The 23,899-nt window shown below is 50.5% G+C and overlaps 1 protein-coding gene across 2 annotated transcripts in view; it reads right to left on the reverse strand.

The window, feature by feature from the left end:
• SLC24A4 (solute carrier family 24 member 4) overlaps positions 1-22,438 on the reverse strand; it is a 172,351-nt gene extending 149,913 nt beyond the window's left edge. For both annotated transcript variants that reach the window (XM_033850703.2, XM_033850702.2), the window contains exons 1-2: positions 21,670-22,438; positions 19,522-19,632 (exon numbers count right to left, since the gene is read on the reverse strand). In XM_033850703.2, coding sequence (XP_033706594.1) covers positions 19,522-19,632; positions 21,670-21,799 — 241 coding nt within the window. In that variant the 5' untranslated portion in view covers positions 21,800-22,438. The remainder of the gene's footprint in view (positions 1-19,521; positions 19,633-21,669) is intronic.
• Positions 22,439-23,899: the final 1,461 nt, after the last annotated feature.

Genomic DNA, 23,899 nt, shown 5'->3' on the forward strand with positions numbered 1-23,899 from the left:
TGGACCACAAACAACCTCAAACATCTCCCCAGAACCAGTTCCATCCTCTGTCCTGAGATTGGAGTCATCTTCCCAAAGCACATTCCTCATCACATCAATCCTGGGCTCAGAAGCCTTTCCCAACTCCCACTGCCTCTGTAAGAAATCCAAACTCCTTAGCTGGACAACAGAAACCTGCTGTCATCTGATTCTAGGACAATCTCTCTTCCCCAAATCTCCCCCTCGTTTTCTACTACATGTGAGCAAACCACACCACTCTATGACTGAGACTGTATCAGTCAACTTTCATTAGATGACTGTTACGATGCGGTAACAAACAACCCCCAAATACCAGTGGCATACAACACACATTCATTTCTTATTTGCATCATATACTGGCAGGCATGGGTTGGCTTCTCCTGTCTTGCCATTCTAGAATCCAGGCAGAAGGATAAGCCCCATCCAGGACATGCCATCTTCGTGGGAAAGGGAAAAGAGCAAAAGCTGGCAGAAACACACCACGGCTTTTAATGCTTCTGTTCAGAGTATAAGTCACATCTGCTCATGTGCCACTGGCCAAAGCAAGCTTCATGTCCATGTCCAACGTCAATGGATTGAATACCCTGTAACACAGTCACATTCCCCACCACCCCCATGCGGGAAGGTCCGGAAGTAAGTAAATGCAGACAATAACACAAATCATCACAGAAAGTCCTACCTCAGGGCCCGGGTCCATGTAGTTCCCTCCATCCGCGGGGTCAAAAGTTGTCCATGCCACCTTTAAGGCCAGCTCCTCCATGAAGGCCCACAAGGAAAATTCTCTTGCTTCTCTGGCCCTTCACATGGCTTCGTCTGCCTCTGAAGGTATGTAGATCTGAATGTCCCTCTATCCCCAGAGAGTATCTTAGTTGTTGGTATTGGTATTTAGTTATCTGCCTATGGTATTCTGCACCATAGGGTGGGCATTTAAGCAATGCTTATTTCATGTGAGAATGAGTTTTTGGAATAAAGAGCTAGATTTCCATTTGACTTTGGGGATTTTTTTTTTTTTTTTTTTTTGCAGAAGCAGTTCATTTCCTCATCGTGACATACTAACATTTGGATTCATGATTCCTCTTCCCTCTCGCACTGTATGTTAGGGTGAGTCCTGTTCGATTCATCTACACGTGGCAAAGTGATTCCCACATCAGCGGCTCTTGAATTTCTTGGGTAAATGAGTAAATAAATGAGTGAGCACATCACCTGAGCACACTTCAAGTCCAGAGGCAGCAGGAGAGGTGTGAGTGGGGAACCCAGTCGGTCTGAGAAGCTAGCGGTTAAAATCTGGCCTCAGAGACTAGCTCAACTCAAAGATTATTCAATCAAATGGAGAGTGATGGTGAATTTCTGATAAGTTTGCAAACTTACTTCTTTCCAGGAGCCAACTACTCCTGGAAAGAGACGACAGGGTCCTACAATTTAAGACACAGATTGCATCCAAAAGACAACTCCCAAGATGCAGTTAAGGGAGAGAAAAGAGGTGAACGAACAGATGGGCCATAACAAATCATATCAAGGAAACCATGAGGGATCGGGTCTACTAAGTAGTTTCAGGGTTGCCCCTGCCACTTGTTGCTATATGGACACTGGGTTATATGAAAAGGGAAGCAGCAGAAAGGGAAATCGCGGACTTCTAAGACAGATGAACCAGACAGGCAGCTGCGCCGTGAATGGGGTGAGCTGACGTGCGTTCAACAGCTAGCAAAGCCAGTTGCTAGATGATCAACCTCTAATGCCTGCAACTCGCAGAAGTCCCAGACCAGCTCACCCTCACAGGATCCTAGGCTGCCTCTCAACCCCAGAACGGCAAATACCCCCGCTTCGTGGTCTAGTCTTCGCGATGGATTTTCACAGCCAATTCAAAGGAACGCCTGCACGAGGATGGGCCTGATCACACAGAAAGGGAGAAACAGCCTTTATCCTCCGCCTGCACAGTGGATGGAGACCCGGGTCATTAAAAAGCCGTAAGGACTCCCTAAGAGGAGGATAGGGTCAAGAATCAAAATCACTCCTTATTGTTGTGAGGGGTTTTTTTTTTAAATCATTTCTTTCATATCATATGTCTCTATAGAGTAAAACAGCTTGAGGATATCTCTGCCAGTTTGTTCAAACCAAGTGTGCCACGCTCCCCACCTGGAAAGAGTGAGGGGGACGGCCCACCGCCCCATGACACCATGGTCAGGTGTGCCGAATCAGAAGGGGATTTTCTTGTCCCCAGGCTCTGCAGCTTGGCTGGGGACTGGTTATTAGGTTTGAAGTGAATGTGTGGGCTTGGTTACCATGGGTTCACCAGCTCTGCTCCTGCAAACTGTGCTTCCGGGCCCAGGAAAGGAGCGGACCCCCTGGAGCTCATCTCGCCCCAGCCTCCCAGGTGTATTGCCCGGCAGGACCTGGCAAAACGCTGCTGTGATCTCTCTGGGGTTGAGGATCTCCTTACAAAAGACCCCAGGATCATACACTCCCGGAAAGAGAGGACCGAGCTGGAAGGCTTAACTTGGAATAAAAACAGGCTTTTGGCTTATTCTCCTGGGCCCATGGGATGCTATAAAAAAATAATTTAAATGCCTTTAAGTCTTTCCTCCACACGATGACACATCAGACCAAAGTGAGATTGGGCAGTCAAGACTGCCAGTTCCTGGAAATTAAACAGGGACGGCAGACCACTACACCGTAGCTCCCAAGGTCAAGTCCTGCTGAGGCAAATCCGTGTCTCAGGGAGGGGTGGTGTGTACCAGCCCAGACCATCTGGCTGACAGCATGAAGGCCAGAAACTCAATCTCTCAATCTCAAAGTGACAAGAAGGATCAACAGTGATCTTCCCAGTTGAGAAATATTTGAACTGTGGTGTTCCTACTGCCCTCTGTAAACAAAAAGTGTCCTCAAAATCAGAAATGCTTCGCCTCATCTGCATTCGGGTCTGCACACCACGCTGAGGCAGGTCCACACTGCGGCACTAAGTGGCAGCCTCGGTGATTTCATGCAGGCATGGCCCTGCCTCCATCTGGGTTCTCCCACTGAGGATGGAGCCTCCCTAGCGGAGATGGACAACAGATGTTTTTCAATATGGTCTGGACTTACGGGAGCCCAAGGGGCTGCCAAACACAAGGGCTGCCCTTGTTCTCAGGCACCCATGACAGGAGCTCCAGGGCAGGAGCTCGATCTGGGTGATGCAGACTCGTGGAGCAGCTACAGCCCGTGACATCCTGGGACTCGATGCGCCTCAGTTCTCACCCCTGCCCTGCACCACCACTGGGTGTCAACCTCTGCAAGTCCCTCCACCCCCGGCTACTCATTAATGTCACCTGAGAGCTTTGAGAATACCTCTGGCCAGGTCCCAAACTTAAAGATCCTCATTTAATTGGTCCAGGGTGGAGCCCAGGCGTGGGTATTTTTTTTTTTAAGTTCCCTGGGTGAGTCTAAAACACAGTCAGGGTTGAGGACCTCAGGGACAGTCCTGGGAGTCCCACCGGGGCTGCAATATACAGGGTTGGGGAGAGAGGGTTGGACTGTTCAGCACTTTTCCACCCACACGCCTCCCCACCAATATTGGGGAAATACTAGGTTGAAAAAAGTGTAAAACTCAGATACTTGTATACCCGTGTTCATAGCAACATTATTCACCATAGTCTAAGGTGGAAACAACCAAGTGTCCAATGATGGATGAATAAACAAAATGTGGTTTATACACACAGTGGAATATTACTCAGTCTTGAAAAGGAAGGATTCTGACACACACTACAATATGGATGAAACTTGAGGACATTATGCTAAGTGAAATAAGCCAGACACAAACTGAAAATACTGTATGATTCCACTTATATGAGGTATCTACAGTAGTCAAACTCAGAAAGTAGAATGGAGATCGCCAGGGGCTGGGGGAGGGGAACGAGACATCACTGGTTAACGGGTGTGGAGTTTCAGCTGGGGATGATCAGAAAGCTCTGGAGGGGGACAGCGGTGACAGTTGCACAAGAATGTGGATTGCACCTGATGCCACTAAACCTTGCACTTTAAAATGGTTAAAATGGTAACTTTTACATTATGTCTTTTTCCATGATACAAATTTTTAAGTTTAAATACTTCTTTACTGCAGAATATCTCAGAACCTTGAATATGCTGTTGTGACCCAATCAGTCTCCACTAGAGGCAGACTTTTCAAGTCTTCCCCAAAGTTATCCAATCATGAACGCTGTTCTGAGCAAGAGATGGGGAGAGGGGCAGACCACCCTGAGGGACCGGGGCTCCTCGAAGCAGTTTGGAGAATGTCGGACCAAGCTCTAAGCACAAGCTTTCCATATCCAAACTCTGGCTATGTAGTGGTCACAGCGCTAAGCAAAGCAGCTGACAGCCATGATCTCGTTGAATTCTACTAAGACCCCTGCTGGGTAAGCAATATAGCCCCCATTTCACTGATGGCGAAACTGAGGCTCAGAGAGACCAAGTAACTTGCCCAAGGCTGCTCAGGTCGCTGGCAGAGCTGGGACCCAAACATAGAACAGGCAGACTCTACTCTCACTACTCCAAAGAAGCGGCACTGGGCTTCCCTGGTGGCGCAGTGGTTGAGAGTCCACCTGCCGATGCGGGGGACACGGGTTCGTGCCCCGGTCTGGGAGGATCCCACATGCCGCGGAGCGGCTGGGCCCGTGAGCCATGGCCACTGAGCCTGCATGTCCGGAGCCTGTGCTCCGCAACGGGAGAGGCCACAACAGTGAGAGGCCCGCATACCCAGAGCCTCAGGCCTCCCCCAGACCTCCTGCGTCTGCATTTTAACCAAGTCCCCAGGTGACTGTGGGCACATTAAAGATGGAGAGGCACGGCTCTGAGCTTCAACACGTGCCTCCTCCCCCACCCCCACCCCGTGATCTCTTGGGGGCCCTCTGACTTCATTGTGCGATTCTAAGTGTTGACTGTGAGCTTGGGGGCGGTGGAAGCAGCAGCAACGCCTGCCCAGTGCCTGTGGTCTGCAAAGTAGATACCAATCCCCCTCTTCTTTCTTTCTTCCTCTGAATGCATATGGGTCACCCAAAACCCACAAGTCATTTAGATACTTGTCACACCACGCTACATTGGAATTTTCGCCAGCTAAGGGAAAACAAGCAAGGTTTAAATGATCAAAGAGATTTCAAAGCAATTCCTTCAAGGGCTCCCCCTCCGAGGCCCACAGAAGAATTACCCAGAAATTAGAGAAAAGATGCGATAGCACGGCCAGTCCGTTCCGCAGCCAGTTCTCTTAGAAACCCGCCAGCGTGCTGCCCCATCTAATTTAAATAGCCCAGGTGATGGGGCTTCCCTCCACCTTCCTGGGGAGGCTGTTTGAGAAGCCAAGGTTTCCTTTAAGAGGCACTTAGGGGAGGGGAGCTGCCCCTGGCTCTTCCGATTCTGGTCTGAGGATTCCCCAGGTGCGGCCTCCTGTAAGCAGGTGAATCACTGCAAAACAATGTCAAGTGCCCCTTCCCCACACGGCCCGCTTTGACAGAGGCTTAATAAACCAGAGCTACTTAGCTGCTCTAATCTCCGCTTCTAAGTCATTCTATCTACTCCATTAATCACCTTTATCGACACTCCTGCGGGTCTCCACTGCTTTCTGGTAATGGGTTTCCTCCAGACTGCAGGCCAGCCTTTCGACAGTGGGACTCCCGTCTCTGGCTCCAATCCACGTCCCGCAAGTTCGGTCCTGCATCCCGGGCCCCACCCAGTGCGCTGTCCTCACCGTGCGGGTCAGGCAAGGTCATCAGCCACCCTGAGGCAGCTCATTCAGCACCGAGGGCATTTCACATGGCACGTTAATGGTCCCTGTCCTGGATGTTCATCTCCAAATAAGGTAAGACACAAAGGCCACCAAGCGACCAAGGGAGGCTGGGCTGCTGCCACTCTGCCAAGCGCCCACGTGATGACACGAATCCTTTCAGGACGAGCACTCAGCTGCCCCTTTGTATACTCAGAGTGGGCGAAGCAGAAGAGGGACAGGTGAGGCTCTGAGTATTGGCTGTCCCCCAGAAAAAGGGCCACAGCCTTCCCTTTGCTAAGTCTGTACAATGCTCTACATTTTAAAAACTCTTCCCTATGGGTTTTGTTTAAATGCCTACGTGTCACTTACAGCAAAAGCCTCTGCGAAATCCCATGGGGCTTAAGCTCTTCTGAGAGAAAACGTGTTATGAACTGGGCGTCCCGACACAGAGGCAACGTGGAGAAGCAGCACGAGGATCGCGGAGATCCGTGCTCCCTTGCCTCTCGGCTGTGCTCCCTGAGGCCAGAAACTGCATCTGCCACCCTACACGAGCCAGACGGAGAGGCAGTGCCCCTCGGGCTTGGTGCGGTGCAGCCACAGGGCCCACCACGCCCACCCGAGGACTTGAACCCAAAGCCAGCTGAAAACCACTCTCCGCCCTGATCCGGCCGGGTCCTCTCTTACCACCCCATCTCTGCAATCACCGTGCCCTGCACGAGGAATGTCGCACACTCCCATCTGTCCAGCAAATACCCACTTGCGTCAAAGCACATCTCAAACGCTGCACAGTGTGTGATGTCTTCCAGCCACGCTGGGCATTAGAGTGTCATTCCAGGTCACAAGAGGCGATTACACCCGCGGGCTCACTGGGAACAGGGACTTCTCTCTGTATCCCAGCACCGACCAGAGCCCCACCCACAGAGGGCCAATAAGTGTCGGTCAGATGCGTACTTCAGAGTATGAAAGAGAGGATAGAAACCAGCTACTGTGCTCGGTACAAGGTTCTGGGCAAGGGTCCCTGCAGAGGGGTCCAAGTCTAAAGAAGGAAGGAGTGCTTCCCACACCCCCGTCTTGGAAAATGGTGGTGTTGGGAGCATTTATCTGCACCTGTGATCAGAACTGACAACTCCGACCTCCAACATCTACCAAGACCTGCAGAAGCTGCCTCTCTCCATCTATTCCTCCACAACCTGCCCAAGACCATCACTTCTGCCTAAATCTCTTTGCAATAGTTCCTAACTGTTCTCCCTGCCTTCACTGTTTTTCCCCCTAGAAAGCTCCTAAGGCTTGACGCTAAGAACGTTCACATATTACCTTAATTGAAGTTATGCCCCATGTTGCCAGCAGAGTCAGCTTCCTAAAACACAGAGCTGCTCAGAAACTGTCCGTGGCCCCCACTGCTTACAGGGTACAAAGGGCCTTCGGGGGGTCTAAGGCTCTTAGTCCAACATGCTTGTTACAGGGTGACTAGCCTCCCACACCCGCCCACACACCTTATGCCCTAAGCTTATCCAGGACCTAACTGTCCCTTAGCCAGGGGACGCTTCATCATCTTCCCCAAAGAACACAGGCTATGGGGACAGGTGGCCTGAGTTCCAATCCCCACTCTGCCAATTCCGAGCTAGGAGAACTTAGGCAAACTATTTAAGCTCTCTGTGCCTTCCCTGTATCTTTTGTAAACTGGATATAATAACAATAATACCTACCGCCCACCCTCACAGGATTGCTGCAAGGCTCAGCAAGGGCCCATCCCCAGAGCCCCCTTTGATGTGATGCTCTTGATTCTGACATTTAGGACTGAGCTGTCCTTCCTCTGTCCTTACCCCCAGGATTGGAATACTTCATATTCCCCCTCGTATTACAGGCCAGGTTTGTATTTTGTTCCTTTCAACTGGAATGGAAGCTCCCTGGAGGCAGCATCCACATCTAGGTCAGTTTTCATTTCCCCAGGGGCTCAGCAGACAATGTTGCTCCACGAATGGTCGTCCAGCCAAATATCAAACCCAAGAACGGTTTCCTACCTGAGCTCTGAGAAACTGCCCACAGAAGGCCTCCTAAGTAATTTTTTTCATCCATGTGGGGTTTTTTTTTTTTTTTTTTTTTGCGGTACGCGGGCCTCTCACTGTTGTGGCCTCTCCCGTCGCGGAGCACAGGCTCCTGACGCGCAGGCTCAGCGGTCATGGCTCACGGGCCCAGCCGCTCCGCGGCATGCGGGATCCTCCCGGACCGGGGCATGAACCCGTGTCCCCTGCATTGGCAGGCGGACTCTCAACCACTGCACCACCAGGGAAGCCCCATGTGACTATTTTAATAAACACAAATCTTAGGCACAGAGCCGAACCAGCTGGTGTGGGATCAGCCCAGCTAAAAGGCTGGTCCCTGAACTTGGAATGTATAATGGAATCAAATGTCAGACATTTATAGTGTGAAATGAGATCAACTGATGAGGGGGTCATAAAAGCTGATATCTGAAAGGATGTTCTAAAAGACCTCCTGTGTCTTTCTTTTCTAGCCAGACACCCCACCCATGGGGGTTTTGCTGCAAGCAGGCCACGCGCAATGCGGGCACCAAATCCTATTTGTGGTTTTACGAGTCAATTCTGAAAAGCCCCAAATAACTGATTTTCTCTATTTCACAAGGAAGGAATGTTCTTCAAAGGGTTAAGCATCTACTACAGTTATGCAAACAACAGTAATAATACTCGCACAGCACTTGATCCTAAAAAGCCTTAGGATAAATAGCATCATCATTATGCCCATTTCACAGGCAGGAAACTAAGGCTGTAATAGTCAAAGTGACTCATGCACAGGTTGTGTCAGGGCCAGAATGCAAACTCTGGTCTCCAAATTCCAGATTTCAATCATCAGGTCCCCCTTCACCAACAGAAGGGACCAGATGTGGAACACACACAGAGGTCCACTGCAGCCTGCGTGGTCTGCACCGTCTCAGCATCAGCCCTTCAAAAAATCAACAGCTTCTTGTCCTCAAAGAGTAACAAGCAAACATAAGTCCAGATATCAATTTAACTTTTTTACTTGAAATAAAGCAAATGCTGCCTTTACAAAATTCACCCTCAATCTTTCAGTTCTAAAAATTTATCCTATAAAATTATGTTCGAGTTATCTTTTGGAAGTAATTTCAGCAGCAAATATTTGTATAGTGCTTGCTCTGTGCCAGGCCCTATTGTAAGCCCATTATATAGATTAACACACTTAGCACATACAACCCCATGAGGAAGGTGCTGTATGGGCTTCTATACACCTACAACACACACACACACACACACACACACACACACACACACGCACGCACGCACACACGCACACAGTGCCGTTCCAGAGTTTGGGATATATCAGTGAACAAAACAAACCCTGCCCCTTCCCTGAGGTTAGAAGATAAAGTAACTAGTTCAAGGTCACGTAACTACTAAGGACAGAGGCAGGATCGGAAACCAGGCAGTTTGACTCCAGAGTCCGTGTTCTTAACCCTTGAGCTCTTAACTCTTAATTCCTCCTGGCTGGGTGTCTGGATCTGCCCCCAAGCATCAAGAGGCTAGTGGGGACAGCCAGGCAGACAGCAGCTGCTTTCGGGGGCCGCAGCTCCCTGACGGGTAGAACGAGGGCCTCTGTCCATCCAGTCACTATTTGCTGCAAGCTGAGTTTATGCCTGACTCTGGCCTCAGTCCTAGAGCCAAAGATGCAGGGGACACAGCTGTGTTCTCAAGGAGCTCACAGCCTAGTGCAGAAAGACTAGCAAATATTTCTATTAGCTTAACTACAACCTGCTCTGGGCCCAGCACAACCTGTGAATTGGGGTGACTGCCTTAATTGTGGCTTGGGGCAGGGGCGATGTGAGCCAGTTTACCAACTTCATCCTGGACAGCCCCAGCATACTGCCCAGCCCTACCTCCGTCTGCTTTAAAAAAAAAAAAAAAAAAAGTAATCTGATTCACCCTAGCCCTGGTTGAGCACTGACTCCATGCTAAATCCCCAAAGCCTAATTACTTAACTATTGTGCATGGTAATCTTAGGAAGTGTTTGTTTTCTCTCTCCCCTCGGACAGCCAATGAGCACGATGCGTGGTTGCTAGTAAGCACTGCTCAGGTAGGAGATGCCGCTGTGATTTCTCAGGCAGCACTTTTCTATGCACTGAGCCCTCTGCTTTAGAATGTCCTTCCACTGCCACCTCCTACCCTTGCAGGGTGGGCTCAGATGTCACCTTCTCCCGGGAGGGCACCCTTGCCCTGAACCACGTCGCTCTTTCCTCTGGAGGTATCTGCCATAGGTGACTCTGTCTGTTACTTAAGCCCCCGTCTCCCCTGCGCAGTGCACATGCCCTGACAGCAGAGACTGGGTCCCTTCCAGCTTCAGAGCCTAGTACAGTACAGGCTGTGTAGACAGTCGAGAAACGCACATTGCAATTCATTTCTCACGCAATTACATGAGACCCAGAGCTGAAGCCCCGCCCGTGCTGACCTACCAAAGGGAGCTGTGGACCCAGAAACTGGTGGTACTTTCCCATGTGCAAGGGGACAAGCCACTGGGCAGAGAGCTCCTTTGCTTCTTGGCCACACAGTGACCTTCTGTTCCCTTCCCAAGGGGGACATCCACTGTCCTTTCAGGAGAAACTGTAAATTATTCCAGCACACTTATTTTTCTTCTTTTTTAGTAAAATGCTATGCTCCAATGGCCTCTTCATAATGGACAATGTTTAATAACAATTTAAAAAACCACCCTTTTCAAGCATTTGACTTTGCTGTGGAGTTGCACGGCTGGATCTCTTCCACGCAAGGCAACACATGGCAATGCTTAATGATTTCCATTTTTAACTCAGGAGGAACGATCCTCAGAGTTCAGGAGGAAGCCGAGCGGGTGCTCTCTGGATTGCGGGAGGCCCGCATGGCGTCAAGAGTGGAGAATCTGGAAGTCAGATGGCCCGGCAAGGAGGCGAGATCGTTAGCAAATGGCCCCGATAGTTTGGATGAGGCAAAAAAACAACAACAACAAAACTTTTGATTACAAGCAAATCGGTATTAGAAACATACCAAGAAGTGGAGCCCACACAGGTGTTTGCTGTTACAATGGATGGGCATTCCCTGTTCCTCAGGGGGCACCCAGCCAGTGATGGAGTCTGGAACTGCAACGGAAGTCCTCATCTCTAAACTGTCTGTTTCCACCCTGTTTATTCATAATTATGGATAAGGGTATAGGCACACAATTCACACCGTCCAAGTTAAAAACCTTGCTTCCACAGAAGATGTTTAGGGCAGTGAAACTGTTCTGTATGATATTGTTACGGTGGATCCATGTCACTATACGTCTATCAAAACTCAGAATGTACAACACGAGGAGTGACTCCTGATGTAAACTATGGACTTCGGTTAATAAGAATGTGTCCGTATTGGCTCATCAACCGCAAAAAAGGTACCACAGGAATGCAAGGTATTAACAGGGGAAGCTGAGAAGAGGGGAAGTAATATAGGAAATCAATTTTCCCCTCAATTTTTCTGTAAACCTAAAACTACTCTAAAAATAAAGTCTGTTAATTCTCTCTCTCCCTGCCCCCACCATACACCTGTCTCTTCTTGCCGGCTAGGTGACCTTGGACTGGTTACTTAACCTGAGTCTCCTTTTCCTTATCTGCAACATGAGGACACTAAGAGCACCTACCCAAAGGGTTGTTATGAGGAGCAAGTAAGTTAATACACAGAAAGCACCTAGAACAGCGCCTGCCTGCAGGACGCTGGTGTTAGCCATGGTTACAGTGGTGCGCCAGGTACCCTTAAATACTTCAATTCATCATGGGATTTAAGGCTTGCAGCAGCCCTATGAGACAGGTAGGAAGTGCTGCTATCCTCATTTTACAAAAGAGAAAAGCTGAGGCTTAGAGAGATTATGTAACTCGCTACAGGTCATGTGGCTGGCCAGTAACAGTGAGCTGGGACACAATTCCACACATCTGCCTTCCCCATGACAAGCCGTCATCGCCAAGAAGGAAAGAGCTGGTGCGCACTGAGACAGGGTATTGCATGGCTGCCGGAAGTAATCCTATGTAATCTCGTTTGGGGAGGTATTTGTGTGAGAGAGACAGAGAGTGGGGAGGGAGAGGGGCTGCAGGGAAGGGAGGGAGGGGGGATGGGGGAAGATCGACCCCAAATGCCAACAGGATCTTGGCAGCGCCAATACTAGAGCCCAGACCTTTGGTCCCCAAGCCACCTGATCCACTGTATTAACATCCCCAACTCCCACCACCCCAAAAAAGCCAGGAGTGGTCGCACTGATGCCAGGGTGCCGTCTTCCTCAGCCTGCACTTGTGATCAGGTTCGTGGCTCTGCCAGCCTATCGCTGTTCCAAGGTGGACGGTGACACTTGCCCCAAGGAGCCACCCGGCTGCTTTGGAGGTTGCCCTGCCCAGGAAAGCCCCTCCCCGCTGGAACTCCAGCTGTCGTCTGGGACAGTAACTCATCTGTGATCTCCCTGCCCACAGGGATAAGTTCAATTCTTGCTTTTCCAACGCAGCGCTCGGTTTCACATAACAGCCTTCGAACTTGGGATGTGTGCCTTGAAGCAGCCTCTGAACAGACGTTCGTTCAGAATGCAGACACGTCGCGTCATCGCCGGTACCAGCTCACCTCCACACCCACCCAGGCTGATGTACTTTCTGCACCTCTGCTCCCCACACAGGGGCGCCTACAGAGACCCACTGCAGCAGGCACCCGCTCAGGGATCTCACGTCTTCCCGGCCCAGCCTCAACGCAGGCTCCTACACCAGCCTCCACCACCCCGTCCCCTCTCCCTGTGGTCTGTACCTCAGCCTTGGCATGCAACAAAAAGGAAGAATAGATCAGAGCCAGGCTGACCACAGAAGATCCTCCACCTAGCACGTGATCTCACAGCTCTGCTCTCCTGAAAAATCTAGCAACCACCTTCAACTTCAGATGCTTCTCAAGCACCTCTCTGCCAGCCCTCCTCGCCCCAGCCTTCCCTCTGTGGACACTATTATGGACTGAATGCATCCCCGCAAAATTCCTATGTTGAAGCACTAACCCCCCAAAGTAATGCTGTTGGAGACGGGGCCTCTGGGAAGTCACTCGGGTTAGACGGGGTCGTGAAGGTGAGCTTTGGGCCTGATGGAGTTAGTGGCCTTATAAGAAGGGCCAGCAGAGGCTTGTTCTCACTCACTCTCTCCTGCCACGTAAGGACACACACAAGCCAGTAAGAGAGTCCTCACCAGAGCCCGATGCTACCGGCACCCTGATCTCAGACTTCCAGCCTCCAGAACTGTGAGAAAATACATTTCTGTTTTATGCCACCCAGTCTACGGTGCTTTGTTACGGCAGCTCAAGCGAAGACACACAGCCACCAGGCCTTTCAAAAGACATATTTGAAAAGCAGCAAAACCAAACATGACAAAGCAAATTCCTCCAATATCAATGGAGGGAACCAAGCTCCTCTCTCCCTTTTCAAACATGAGGCACAGGATGCTGGGCACCTAAATGAATGGGGTGACATGGTAGAGGCAGGACCACTGACTCAATCTCAAACGCGTAGGAAAAGACAGTGTAAGAATGGGGGAAGGCATTCCCATCCCAGCTAGGAAGCCAAAACGTAAACCACCACCTAACTGTCAAGAGACAAGAACCAGTTTTTCTATTCAGAGGCAAGTTCTGCAAGGTATGCCATCCTCCAGCATCCCAAATCTCCAAAAAGATGAAAAAAAAAAATGTATTCACAGAAAACAAACAATATGTGTCAAGATGTTTACTTGTCCTCATAAAATTCAATTGACAAGTAGTTATCTAGTACCTACAATACATGGGCACTGTGTCATCTCTGGGCTAAGCAGATAAAAAAATAATAATGAAAATGGGAGTGAATGTGTGAACATGTATGCGTGTAAGTGCTTGATGGGTATAAACTCATTTAATTCTAACAACCCTATGAAATAAATGCAATTATCACCCCGCTTGCCACCCTCACTTTACAAAAGGAAACACTGAAGCACTATTATGGTTTTAAAAAGCAAACGAGGCTCGCCTTTTATATCCTAGTTGAGGGAGGCAAACAAACAATATAACAATGGATAGGTTTAGTGCCTGTTAAAACCTAAACCAAGAGAACCAGTGACATAGAAGGCCATTTTGGGTTGGGTGATCAGGAAAGGCCAGTGGGAGGTGACAGTCACAAGAAGGGGCCCATCTTAGAAGACTGGGGGCGGGGGCAGGGGGAGAGCATGGTTCCCAGAAGCTCCAAAGGTCAGCCACTGAAGGTGTCCATCACTGGTTCGGACCTCACAGGTCAGAGCCAGGCTCAGCCATCTGTATCTTTCAGAGCCTCCCAGGTGCTTCTCACCTGCGGGCTAGGGGTGAGAATCACCGGTTCCACCCTCAACTGTCTTCAAACACTCCAGTGTCACCACCGAGAAATGTGTGGAAACCCTTTGGGTCCTGATATGAACTGAAGGTTTGTGTCTCTCTGAAATTCCTATGTTGAAGCCCTAACCCCTTAATGTGATGGTGTTTGGAGGTGGGGTCTTTAGGTTTGAGGTTATGAGGGTGGAGTCCCTAAGACAGGATTAGCGCCCTTATAAGAAGAGGGAGAGAAACCAGAGCTCCAGTTCTCTTGCCACCACGTGGGCACACAGCAAGAAGGCAGCCGTCTGCAAGCCAGGAATGGAACTAGCCAACACCTTGATCTTGGGCTTCCCAGCCCCCAGAACTGTGAGAAATAAATGTCTGCTGTTTAAGCCACCCGGTCTGTAATTTTTTGTTCTGGCAGCCTGAACTAAGACAGTTCCCACAGGGTTCAAAGTCACTGCCCCTCATTCCTATTTCATGCATTTTGTAGGGAAGGACCCACTGCCTCTGGAGGAAGATAAAAATAGAAAAATAAAACAAAAACCAAACTCCAATTTTGACCACTGAAGGGTATGGAAAAGTCATTTTTTTTTTTTTTTTTTTAGCTTCCCTACATTTAAAAAAAGAAACCAAACCGGTTTTCAAGAAAATCACTATGTTAAACCAAGTGTTAGCCTTCATTCAACATTCAAATACTTGCTGAAAGCCTACGAAGTGTCAGGCAGTGTTCTAGCCCAGTGCCTCCCAGCCTTTGGTGGGCATGGAAGCCGTCCCGGGGATCTCATTAGGATTCTGATTCTGTGGTAGCTCTGGGGCCTGAGACTCTGCATTCCTAACAAGCTCCCAGGTGATGCCAACCACGCTGAGCAGCCCGGCTCCAGTCCAGCAAGCATCAACCCTGGCTTCAACCTGGAAGCAGCTGGGGAGCTCTGAACAAGTACTGATTTCCAGGCCCCAGCCCCAGACGAAGGCAATCAGACACTCCAGGGTTGGGTCCTGGGCATTGCAAAAGTGTTTCAGTGATTTGAATGTGTGGCCAGGATTAAGAATCACTCTTCTGGGCATAGAGCCGTGAGCAAGGTAGCCCTCAAGGGGAGACAGATGATGAACAAGTAAATTATTTTAGATGGAGATACATGTCATAAAAATAACATAGGGTAACGTGATGCGGTCGGGGGGCACTTACACTGAAGCACAAATAATGAGATGGAAACACCATCAAGATCTGGAGAAATGACCCCAGGCTGAGCAAAGAGCCCACCTTCTACCTCAAGTCTTAAGGGTGACTAGAGCAGGGTCCCATTCGTGTTTTTAGGAAACGAAGCTAAATACTTCTCTGACAGGCGAATAAGAGCAGAAAATAAGACATGGTCCCTCCCTGGAGGTTCTTATGGAAACGTGAACTAACGCTTGTTGAACACCTACTGTGGGCGATGCTTCAGCTCTGGGAGCTGACACAGCAGGAAACTCTTCAAGCCTCATCTTCCCACATCCCTGAAAGACCTCATCTGGTGGATCAGGATGGGGGCCCTCTAGCTGGAGGAGAGCGATGCAGAGCAGAAGCTTCAGGGGATGTAAGAACCTTGGGGTTCTTTATGGGTGACTCCTGTAACTGTAGAAAAGACGGCAGCCATTGGCTGCCACCCCGTCACCCCCCTGACACTCTAACGGGAAGGGAGCTCTGGTCCACCGTTGTCACAGCAGCAGCCCCAGAACAGGACGGTTATAAAGCATTGAGGGCCACCTCCTGAAACTGCCCATCCCCAGCTGACTCCCAGGCAGAGTTCTGGGCTGGAGGAGGATGCTTCTGTCCCCTCCCTCCAGAGGCAGAGCCTGTGACTCACGTCTAAGCCAGTCCAGACCCAACACTCCCCTGGCCACGCAATTGGCTTAGGGAAGTCATGTGACCCAAGCCACGCCCCCCAGAACCTCAGGGCTTCTGCAGAACTGCCTCAGCCACCAGCACTCTCCCCCAGCATTTTTGGGTCTGGGAGGACATAAAGCCAGAGTGTGGTCACCACCTCCCCACACCGGCTGACATCTGAGGCCAGAGACAGAAACTGAGTCTCAACACTTCACCTTTGACCTCATGCTTTCAGTGACTAAGCCAATAAATTCCCTTTTTTGCTGAACCCAATTTGGGGAGGTTTTCTGTCACTGCAGCAGAGGCCTGCCTCACCTAGACGCTAAGACTCCAAAGAACTGCATCGGAGTCACTTACTGTCCTCCGAGCCCCGTGGGGCTGCTGCCTGGGGGACCTCTGCCGTCCTCCTGTGTCAGGACTCTGTCCTCTCTACTTGACTGTGAGCTGCTTGATGACAAGGGTGGCCTCTTACACTTGCTTCTGCTCCCCACCAAGTGCCCACTGCAGGGCTGGACACACAACAGCAGGTGTGCGCTACACACCTGTGAAATGGAAAGGAGACTGGAGAGTCTCATGGTCCGGGGACAAGGAGGCTGGAAGGGGAGTCAGGCTTCAGTCCCACCTGGGCTGGGAGGACAGCGGGGGCAGGTGCACTGGAGCAGGGAGGTCATGAGATCCAGAGTCAGATGACCAAGGGATGCTCCTGCCAGCCAAGAGATCTTGGGAAGTCACTAAACTTTGGAGCCTCGTGTTCCTCATCTTTGCATAAACACTAAGAATTAAAGTGTTTAATATTCAAAAATGCCCTTTCATTCCATCACTTGACCAATATTTACTGAGTCCTTTCTATGTGTAGGACCCTATCCCAGAAACAGTCAACACAAAGGATAATCCAAGTATTACTTACTGTTAAACATTTTGCGGTTTCCCTGCTTCCCTCTCCACAAGGGGGACAAGACCAGTCCTTCCTGCCAAATAGGACTGACTGCTCCATAGTTAGTGGAATAATTTCTGATCAGACTGTATACTGAAGAGACAAGGGCAACAATGGGGCATAGAAGACTCTATCCTAAGAACGAGGCCCCGTCTAAGCCGATGTGCCCAGACTAGGTGGGACAGGAGCCACAGGAGGAGGACACAGCCGGCCCACGATGAGGCCATCAATGAGCTAGAAACCAGTCAAAAATGCACTCACCCTGATTCTTTACCCAGAGTAGCTAAGTCTTCCTTTCATGCATGGTGCTAATTTTAGCCTCTCAAGTGCCTAGAGAGGATGGACCCATAGTTCCTGGCCTTACACATGTTCATGGCTTAGTCCTGCACATGCACCGGCCACTTCTGGCTGATGGAAGCATATGCTGGAGGAGGTGAAAAGACAGGACGGGCACCACTGTCCACTGGGTCACCAAGACAGATGGGAGTTTAATGGGAATCCCAGATGCTTCTCTGCAAGTTCACCCGGTCCCATCTCCATCAAGCAGAGGATGAACCGTTTAGAGGTTTACCAAAACCTCCGTGTCCCAAATGGACTTCTCAGACGGCACCTTGAGGGAAGGGAAGTTGATGGTGTAGAAGACAGGCTCTGAGGGAAGGCCCTGGCCTTCTTCAGTGCATGGAACTAACCAAACATTTCATACCCACAGGCCTAGGTTCCAGTGCCAGCTTCCCCGCTTGTAAGGTTCATGACTTTGAGTGACTCGTGTCTCCTCCCCTAGATGTTTTCCGACCTGTAAAATGCAGATAAGACCTGCCTATGAAAAGAAGACATGGGAAGACTGCCATCCTAACCTGGTCCCTTGGCCTGGGTTTCTAGTTCCTTTTGCACACAGCCCCATACAGAGCCTTACCAGGTTCTTCCAACAACCCTGCAGTAGGAGGCCAAGTACTATTCTGCCCATATTACAGGTGAGAAAACAGACACCTAAAAAGATTGACTTGCCCGGCAACTTCATAGAAAAGCCAAGTGGTACCCATCTACAGTAAAACCTCATAGGGTCTGCAGGAAAAGGAATTTTTAGGAGGGAATTTACATTCCCACCTCCTACACTGTTGGTGGGAATGTAAACTGGTGCAGCCACTATGGAGAACAATATGGAGGTTCCTTAAAAAACTAAAAATAGAGCTACCATAAGATCCAGCAATCCCATTCCTGGGCACTGATCTGGAGAAAACCATAAATCGAAATGATACATGCACCCCAGTATTCATAGCAGCACTATTTACAAGAGCCAAGACATGGAAGCAGCCTAAAGGTCTACCAACAGGTAAATGGATAAAGAAGATGTGGTATATATACACAATGGAGTATTACTCAGCCATAAAAAAGAATCAAATAATGCCATTTGCAACAACATGGATGGACCTAGAGATTATCATATTAAGTGAAGTAAGTCAAAGACAAATATCATGTGGTATCACCTATATGTGGAATCTTCAAAAATGATACAAATGAAATTATTTACAAAACAGAAATAGACTCACAGACACAGAAAACAAATTTATGGTTACCAAAGGGGATAGCGGGGTGGGGGTAAATTAGGAGTCTGGGATTAACAGATACATACATTACTGTACATAAAATAGGTAAACAAGGACGTACTGTACAGCACAGGGAACTATACTCAATATCTTGTAATAACTATAATGGAAAAGAATCTGAAAAAGAATAGATATGTATGTATAACTGAATCACTCTGCTATACACTTGAAACACAACACTGTAAATTAACTATACTTAAATTTAAAAAAATAAGAAAACCTCATAGTTCCCAAAGAGCTTTTGAAAGCATCATCCCACTGAGTCCTTCTCACAAAGACCCCCAAGTTAGGGAGCCAGAGCTAAAACCTAGGACTGGCCTGTGTGAGGCCCGGGCAGCTTCTCCTCACTGGCCCGTACAGGCTCTGAGAAGAAACCTCCACCCATTTAAGCAAAGCCTGCATCTGGCAGGAGAACAGACGAGATGTCATCCCTGGGTCCCTACAAGCCTCTGACCGCCTGGAGAAGTCTGAAGAGGCCCATCGAACCACCTCCCAGGGTGAGCAGAACCCATCTACCAGGCTGCACTGCTACCTGGAACTCCTCTTCCAGAGAAGGGACCCCAGCAACCCAGCGTGTCCCACCCCTGCAGCGACCCTGGGTGGAACGACCCTGGTGAGACATCCCAAAGTGCCCTCTGCCAGAGCAGCAGGGTTTGTGTCCCTGAAGCTCCATCAGATGGACACAGAGGGCAAAAGGGAAAGAAAACGAAGACACCCAGGCGAACAAAACTGCGGGAGCTGGGGCGGAACACTGAGCCTTTAGGAGCATCGTGAGAACAAAAAATGAGAATTTCAAACTCTGAAATGTGATCTTTTCAGTTGTTGGATAAAGAAAGTACTGGAGTTGCTTAGCAGCACGACTGATTAACGTCTGTACGTTACCTTTCAACACGTTATAGCTACCCTTTCCTACTCAGGGTCACAAAACCACCTTTTCTCAGCTCTGGCTATAATTGTCCACGTACGCGCCATCTCCAGACCCTGCCAAGTGCCTTAGGGAAGAATCTCTCTCTTACCCGGATCTGTGCAGTTCTTAGCTGTCTGAGTCCCATTCACTGGTGCCATCAGCCTTCTACTTCTCCATGTGTCTGGTAAAACATGTTTGCTAGCAGAAGCTGTTTTGTGCCCTGGATTGGAAAATAAGTCACAAACACCATTAGATCAACATGGCGCCTGCATCCTCCCAATGGCCTTACACGCCTGTATCCAGCTATGTCAGCAACAGCCCTGTTTGATTATTTAGAGCCATCTGTAGGGAGTGATACAATGACTGGAAGCACAGTATCACCTGCTCACCTACAGTAATCTGCTTCCTAGATCTAGTTCATTGTTTCTAGTCCCAGAGTGGTCAGCATGTGATCTGACCTTGGCCAAGATTGCTCCAGTCTCAGCCCTTCACAGGTGCAACAAAGGGTTTAGATAGGTGACCATGAAGTTCTTAGCCAGTAAACATGCTCAGGCGTTCCTGCCCTGAAGGATAAAGTCAGCAAACAGGTGGAGAAAGTTGATGGGGGCTGGCCCGCAGCTTCTCACCCTTGAATGTGCACACACATCACCTGGGAACCTTGTTGAAATGCAGATTCTGATTCAGTAGGTCTGGCCCACAACCCAAGATTCTACACTAACAAGCTCCCAGGTGACACTGATTCTGTTGGTCCAAGGGCCGTATTGAGTAACAAGGGAGATCCTAAAGGCCTTCTCCTAAAGGCCTTCCTGATCCAGCAAATAAAAATGATTCTCACTTTAAGACCTTTAAAGTATTCATTTACCTCTCCTGATGCGCACACTACTTCAGCTGGATAATAATACCTCTTCTATAATGCCGACATCTAGGAGCCTCTAGGTATTTTGTTATTTCTTGTAATTGAGGGAGAACACACACCAACTTGCCCAATTGCAAAGCACCAGGTACTAAGGTGTTCAAATAACCTTTCTGCATTTCTGTTGGGAAGGGCCAGTTTTTGACCTTTTATCCTCAAATCACATAGTTTGGGTTTTGAAACCCAGTATTGAAGAGTTAAGTCAAGTTCCACCTGATTTTTATCAATATGAACCTCTCTAAATTGTCCCTAACTGCTCAAGAAGGTACCATCTGCTTTATTCCCCATGTCCAGGTTGCTAAATCATGCCATTTCATTTTTTTAAATGTTAGACAGTAATTGGGGAAAAAGCATATATACATAAGTATATACACACACATATATGTATAACCGAATCACTTTGCTGTACAGCTGAAACTAACACAATATAAATCAACTATACTTCAATTAAAATTTTTTTAAATAGTTTCTAGAGGACATTCAAAACTAAAATAGAATACTAAAAAAACAATACTAGAAGGTCCACAGCATCCAACTAAAAATGGGAATGTTAGCCACCTGAATGTCTTCTGAAGCTTCCACCTAGGCTCACATCCGCCACTCCCTTCCCTAAACATATTTTTCGTAAGTTTCTTTTTCTCTCCATCTTAAATTTGTATATCCTAAGCAACTCCCAAATCCCTCAGTCTCTCCTTGGATGAAGGAGTGTGGATAGTGGTTCCAGGCACAAGCTGGTCCCGCGGAGATTAAGAGGAGTTGAGAAGCGATGCTGAAACACAGCAGCAACCTCCCGAGGGGACAGACTGCCCACATTTTTAGGGTTTGGAGAGGACGCGTCAGGACACCCAGGGCGCCCCTTTGGCAGGGGCGAGGGGAGAGCTGAGGCTCAGTTCGCAGCCTCAGAATCTGGGTTTTCGAGGGACGCGGAGAACAACCTTCTCTGCTCTGCAAAATGGAAATTGGTCCACTTAGTCTCGTCCGCCCCAGTCCAAGAGAATCCACACCTGGATCCCGACGCTGCGCTGCCCACACTCCCTGGGCACCCCAGGGACAGACCTCTGGCGCCGAGGGGGCCAGTGGTTCAGGTTTTCGCCTTAGTAACACAGACCTGCAGCCGCGTTCTGAGGCCCCAGGGGCCGCGCGCAGCTCAGGGGAACAGGCACCACAGCTCAGAGAGTCGATATCAGCTCTCCTGGGTGCGCTCTACCTGCCTGGTGGGTAAGGGACTGGATGAACCCTGGGGGCCAACCTGACTGGGAAGGAAAGGAAGACCTCTCGGAGCTGCCCCGCGGCTTTCCAGCCCAAGCCCCCCAACTCCCGGGGCAGGCCCGCACCAGTACCTACCCCAGCTGCCAAAGAGACCAGACGCACAGCACACCAGCGCCAAAATCGCGCACACGAAGCCAACTTGCTGCCACAGCATCTCTCGTCTCCTGCGAACTTTGCGCGGCCGCGGGGGGCCGCGGAGCGCCATCCCGGAGCGCCTGGATGCAGTCTCTGGCAGAGGATGGGGAGCCCCACTGGCCGGAGTGCTATCTGTGGCGGAGCGGCGTGGACTGGAGCGGGCGACGCGAGGCTCAGAGGCGAGGGGCTACGGGCCAAAGCTTCATGGCCCGCGGGCGAGCTCGGCGGGGAAGCCCAGAGGGGAGAGAGGAGGTGCAGGCGCGCGGCGCGGCCGGAGCTCAGAGTCCCGCGCGCGGCGTGCGCGCTCCGCTCACCGTGGCTCCGTGGCGAGGAGGCGACGCCGGCACGGTGGCGCTGGCGGCCCTGGCTCGCAGGGCTGGCGCAGTCCTGGCGCTGGCGCCCCTTACCTGCCCGCTCAGCCTCGGCGCCCTCGCCCGGCCGCAGCCCCGGTAGCACTCAGTGTGCCCCCGCGCCCTGCGCCGCCGCTCGCACTCGCAGCATCCTCCCCCTCCAAGTTTGGCGGCGGTAGCCGGCCAGCGATGTTTCCCTGCTTCCCGGCGAGCCGAGCCCCGGCGGCCCAGTGCGCTCAGATGGGGAGGCAGGCGGGACGCGCGGGACCTGCAACCCTCGCCTCGAGCAGCCTCGACGACGGCCCTCCGGGGGCGAGCTCTCCCCGGGAACTTTCTCTCCGGCTGCCAGCGCCTGCGTCTGCGAGGCCGTGGCGCCTCCCCCCCACAGCTCTCGCCTCCCCTCCTGCCCGCCTCTCACCCCCCACCCCCCGCCTCCCCAGCACGTGTACTCCTCCCCTAGGGCGCACTCGCCCGGGCGCTCCTCCCTTCCCCCGTGAGGCTCAACCACTGACCCACACAATCACCCTCCTTCTCCCTTTTTCTCTCCCCACCGCCCCTATGGAGCCGAAACAAGCCCTTCTCTAACCCTCCGAGGCTGCTGCAGAGAGGAACGGGTTATGGCACCGCAGGGACTCTGGGAACAAGGGTTTCTGTAGAGCGATCGCTCTAGTCCGGGCTCTGCACGACCCCCGAGGCGACCCGAGGCCCCCACGACCCCCGCCCCCGGGGCGGGAGATGCACGAGAAGATTAATTGCTCGAGCAGAGCTAACAAACAGGCTTGCACCAAGCCGACGAGCGCCCGCGCCCCCAGGGCCGGCTCCTCCGGGGCTCTCGGGGCGGGCTGGGGAGCCGGCGGCGGGGCGCTACGGCGACCTGCACAAAGCTGGAGAGCCGGCAGAGAGAAACCCGAGAGTTCTGCGCCCCACGGGGCTTTCTGGGTTTTGTTTTGTTTTGTTTTTCCTCCTTTTCTCTGATCGGCTCTCTAGTGTAAAACCACTTTAAAAATGGGGCAGGAGGGAGAATTTCAGAAGAGCAGCAGCTGAGTTGTAATCCAGGTGCAAGCAGGTGGTGGGGACCTTTAGCGGAAGGGCCTCAGCCCAGAGGGTTTGTGACTACCCTGGGAATGATTTCCTTCCCTGGCCAACTCATCAAGCCCCTAGTTAGGGCCTGCTAGGGTTTAGTCCGCTTAAAATCCTTTTTGGAACAAGGCCAGCTCTGTTTAATTAAATAAATACACACCCACTGTGTGCGGGATTAATGCCAAGTGCCAGCCAGAGAACAAAACAACCAAAAAATGTGTAAGATCCAGTTCCTGGCTTCAAGGAACCCCAAAGCAAAGGGGAGCCAGACCCTTAGATAAATGCCTGTTTAATAGGGTCAGTTCTAAAAGTCACTGTTTTTGCAGAATGTGTGTTATTCCATCACTACTCAAAATGTGGTCCACAGCAGCATAAGCATTGCCTGGGAGCTTGCAAGAAATTCAGGCTCTAAGTTTCCAGCCCAGACCTACTGAGTCAGAACGTGCATTTTTAACAAGACCCCCTGGAGATTTGTGTGCACGTTCAAGTGTCAGAAGCACGGCCCTTTCAAATCTGTCCCAATGCTTCTGGTGGGGCACCATCTTCACAGTTCCTCTTGGACTGATCAAGCAGGGAGAATTTTGCTTGTGCTAGCCTGGCATAGTGACACAGGTGAGAGGTACCCGGAGGACCAGGGGAAGGAGAAGATTCACTAATTATTTTCAGTAGTCCTGTTTCAGTAGTCCCATGGATACTGAAGGCATGAACACAAGACTAATTGCAGTAGAAACCCCTAGAGG

The sequence above is a fragment of the Tursiops truncatus genome, chromosome 2 (assembly GCF_011762595.2).
Source record: "Tursiops truncatus isolate mTurTru1 chromosome 2, mTurTru1.mat.Y, whole genome shotgun sequence".
Taxonomy (NCBI): Eukaryota; Metazoa; Chordata; class Mammalia; order Artiodactyla; family Delphinidae; genus Tursiops; species Tursiops truncatus.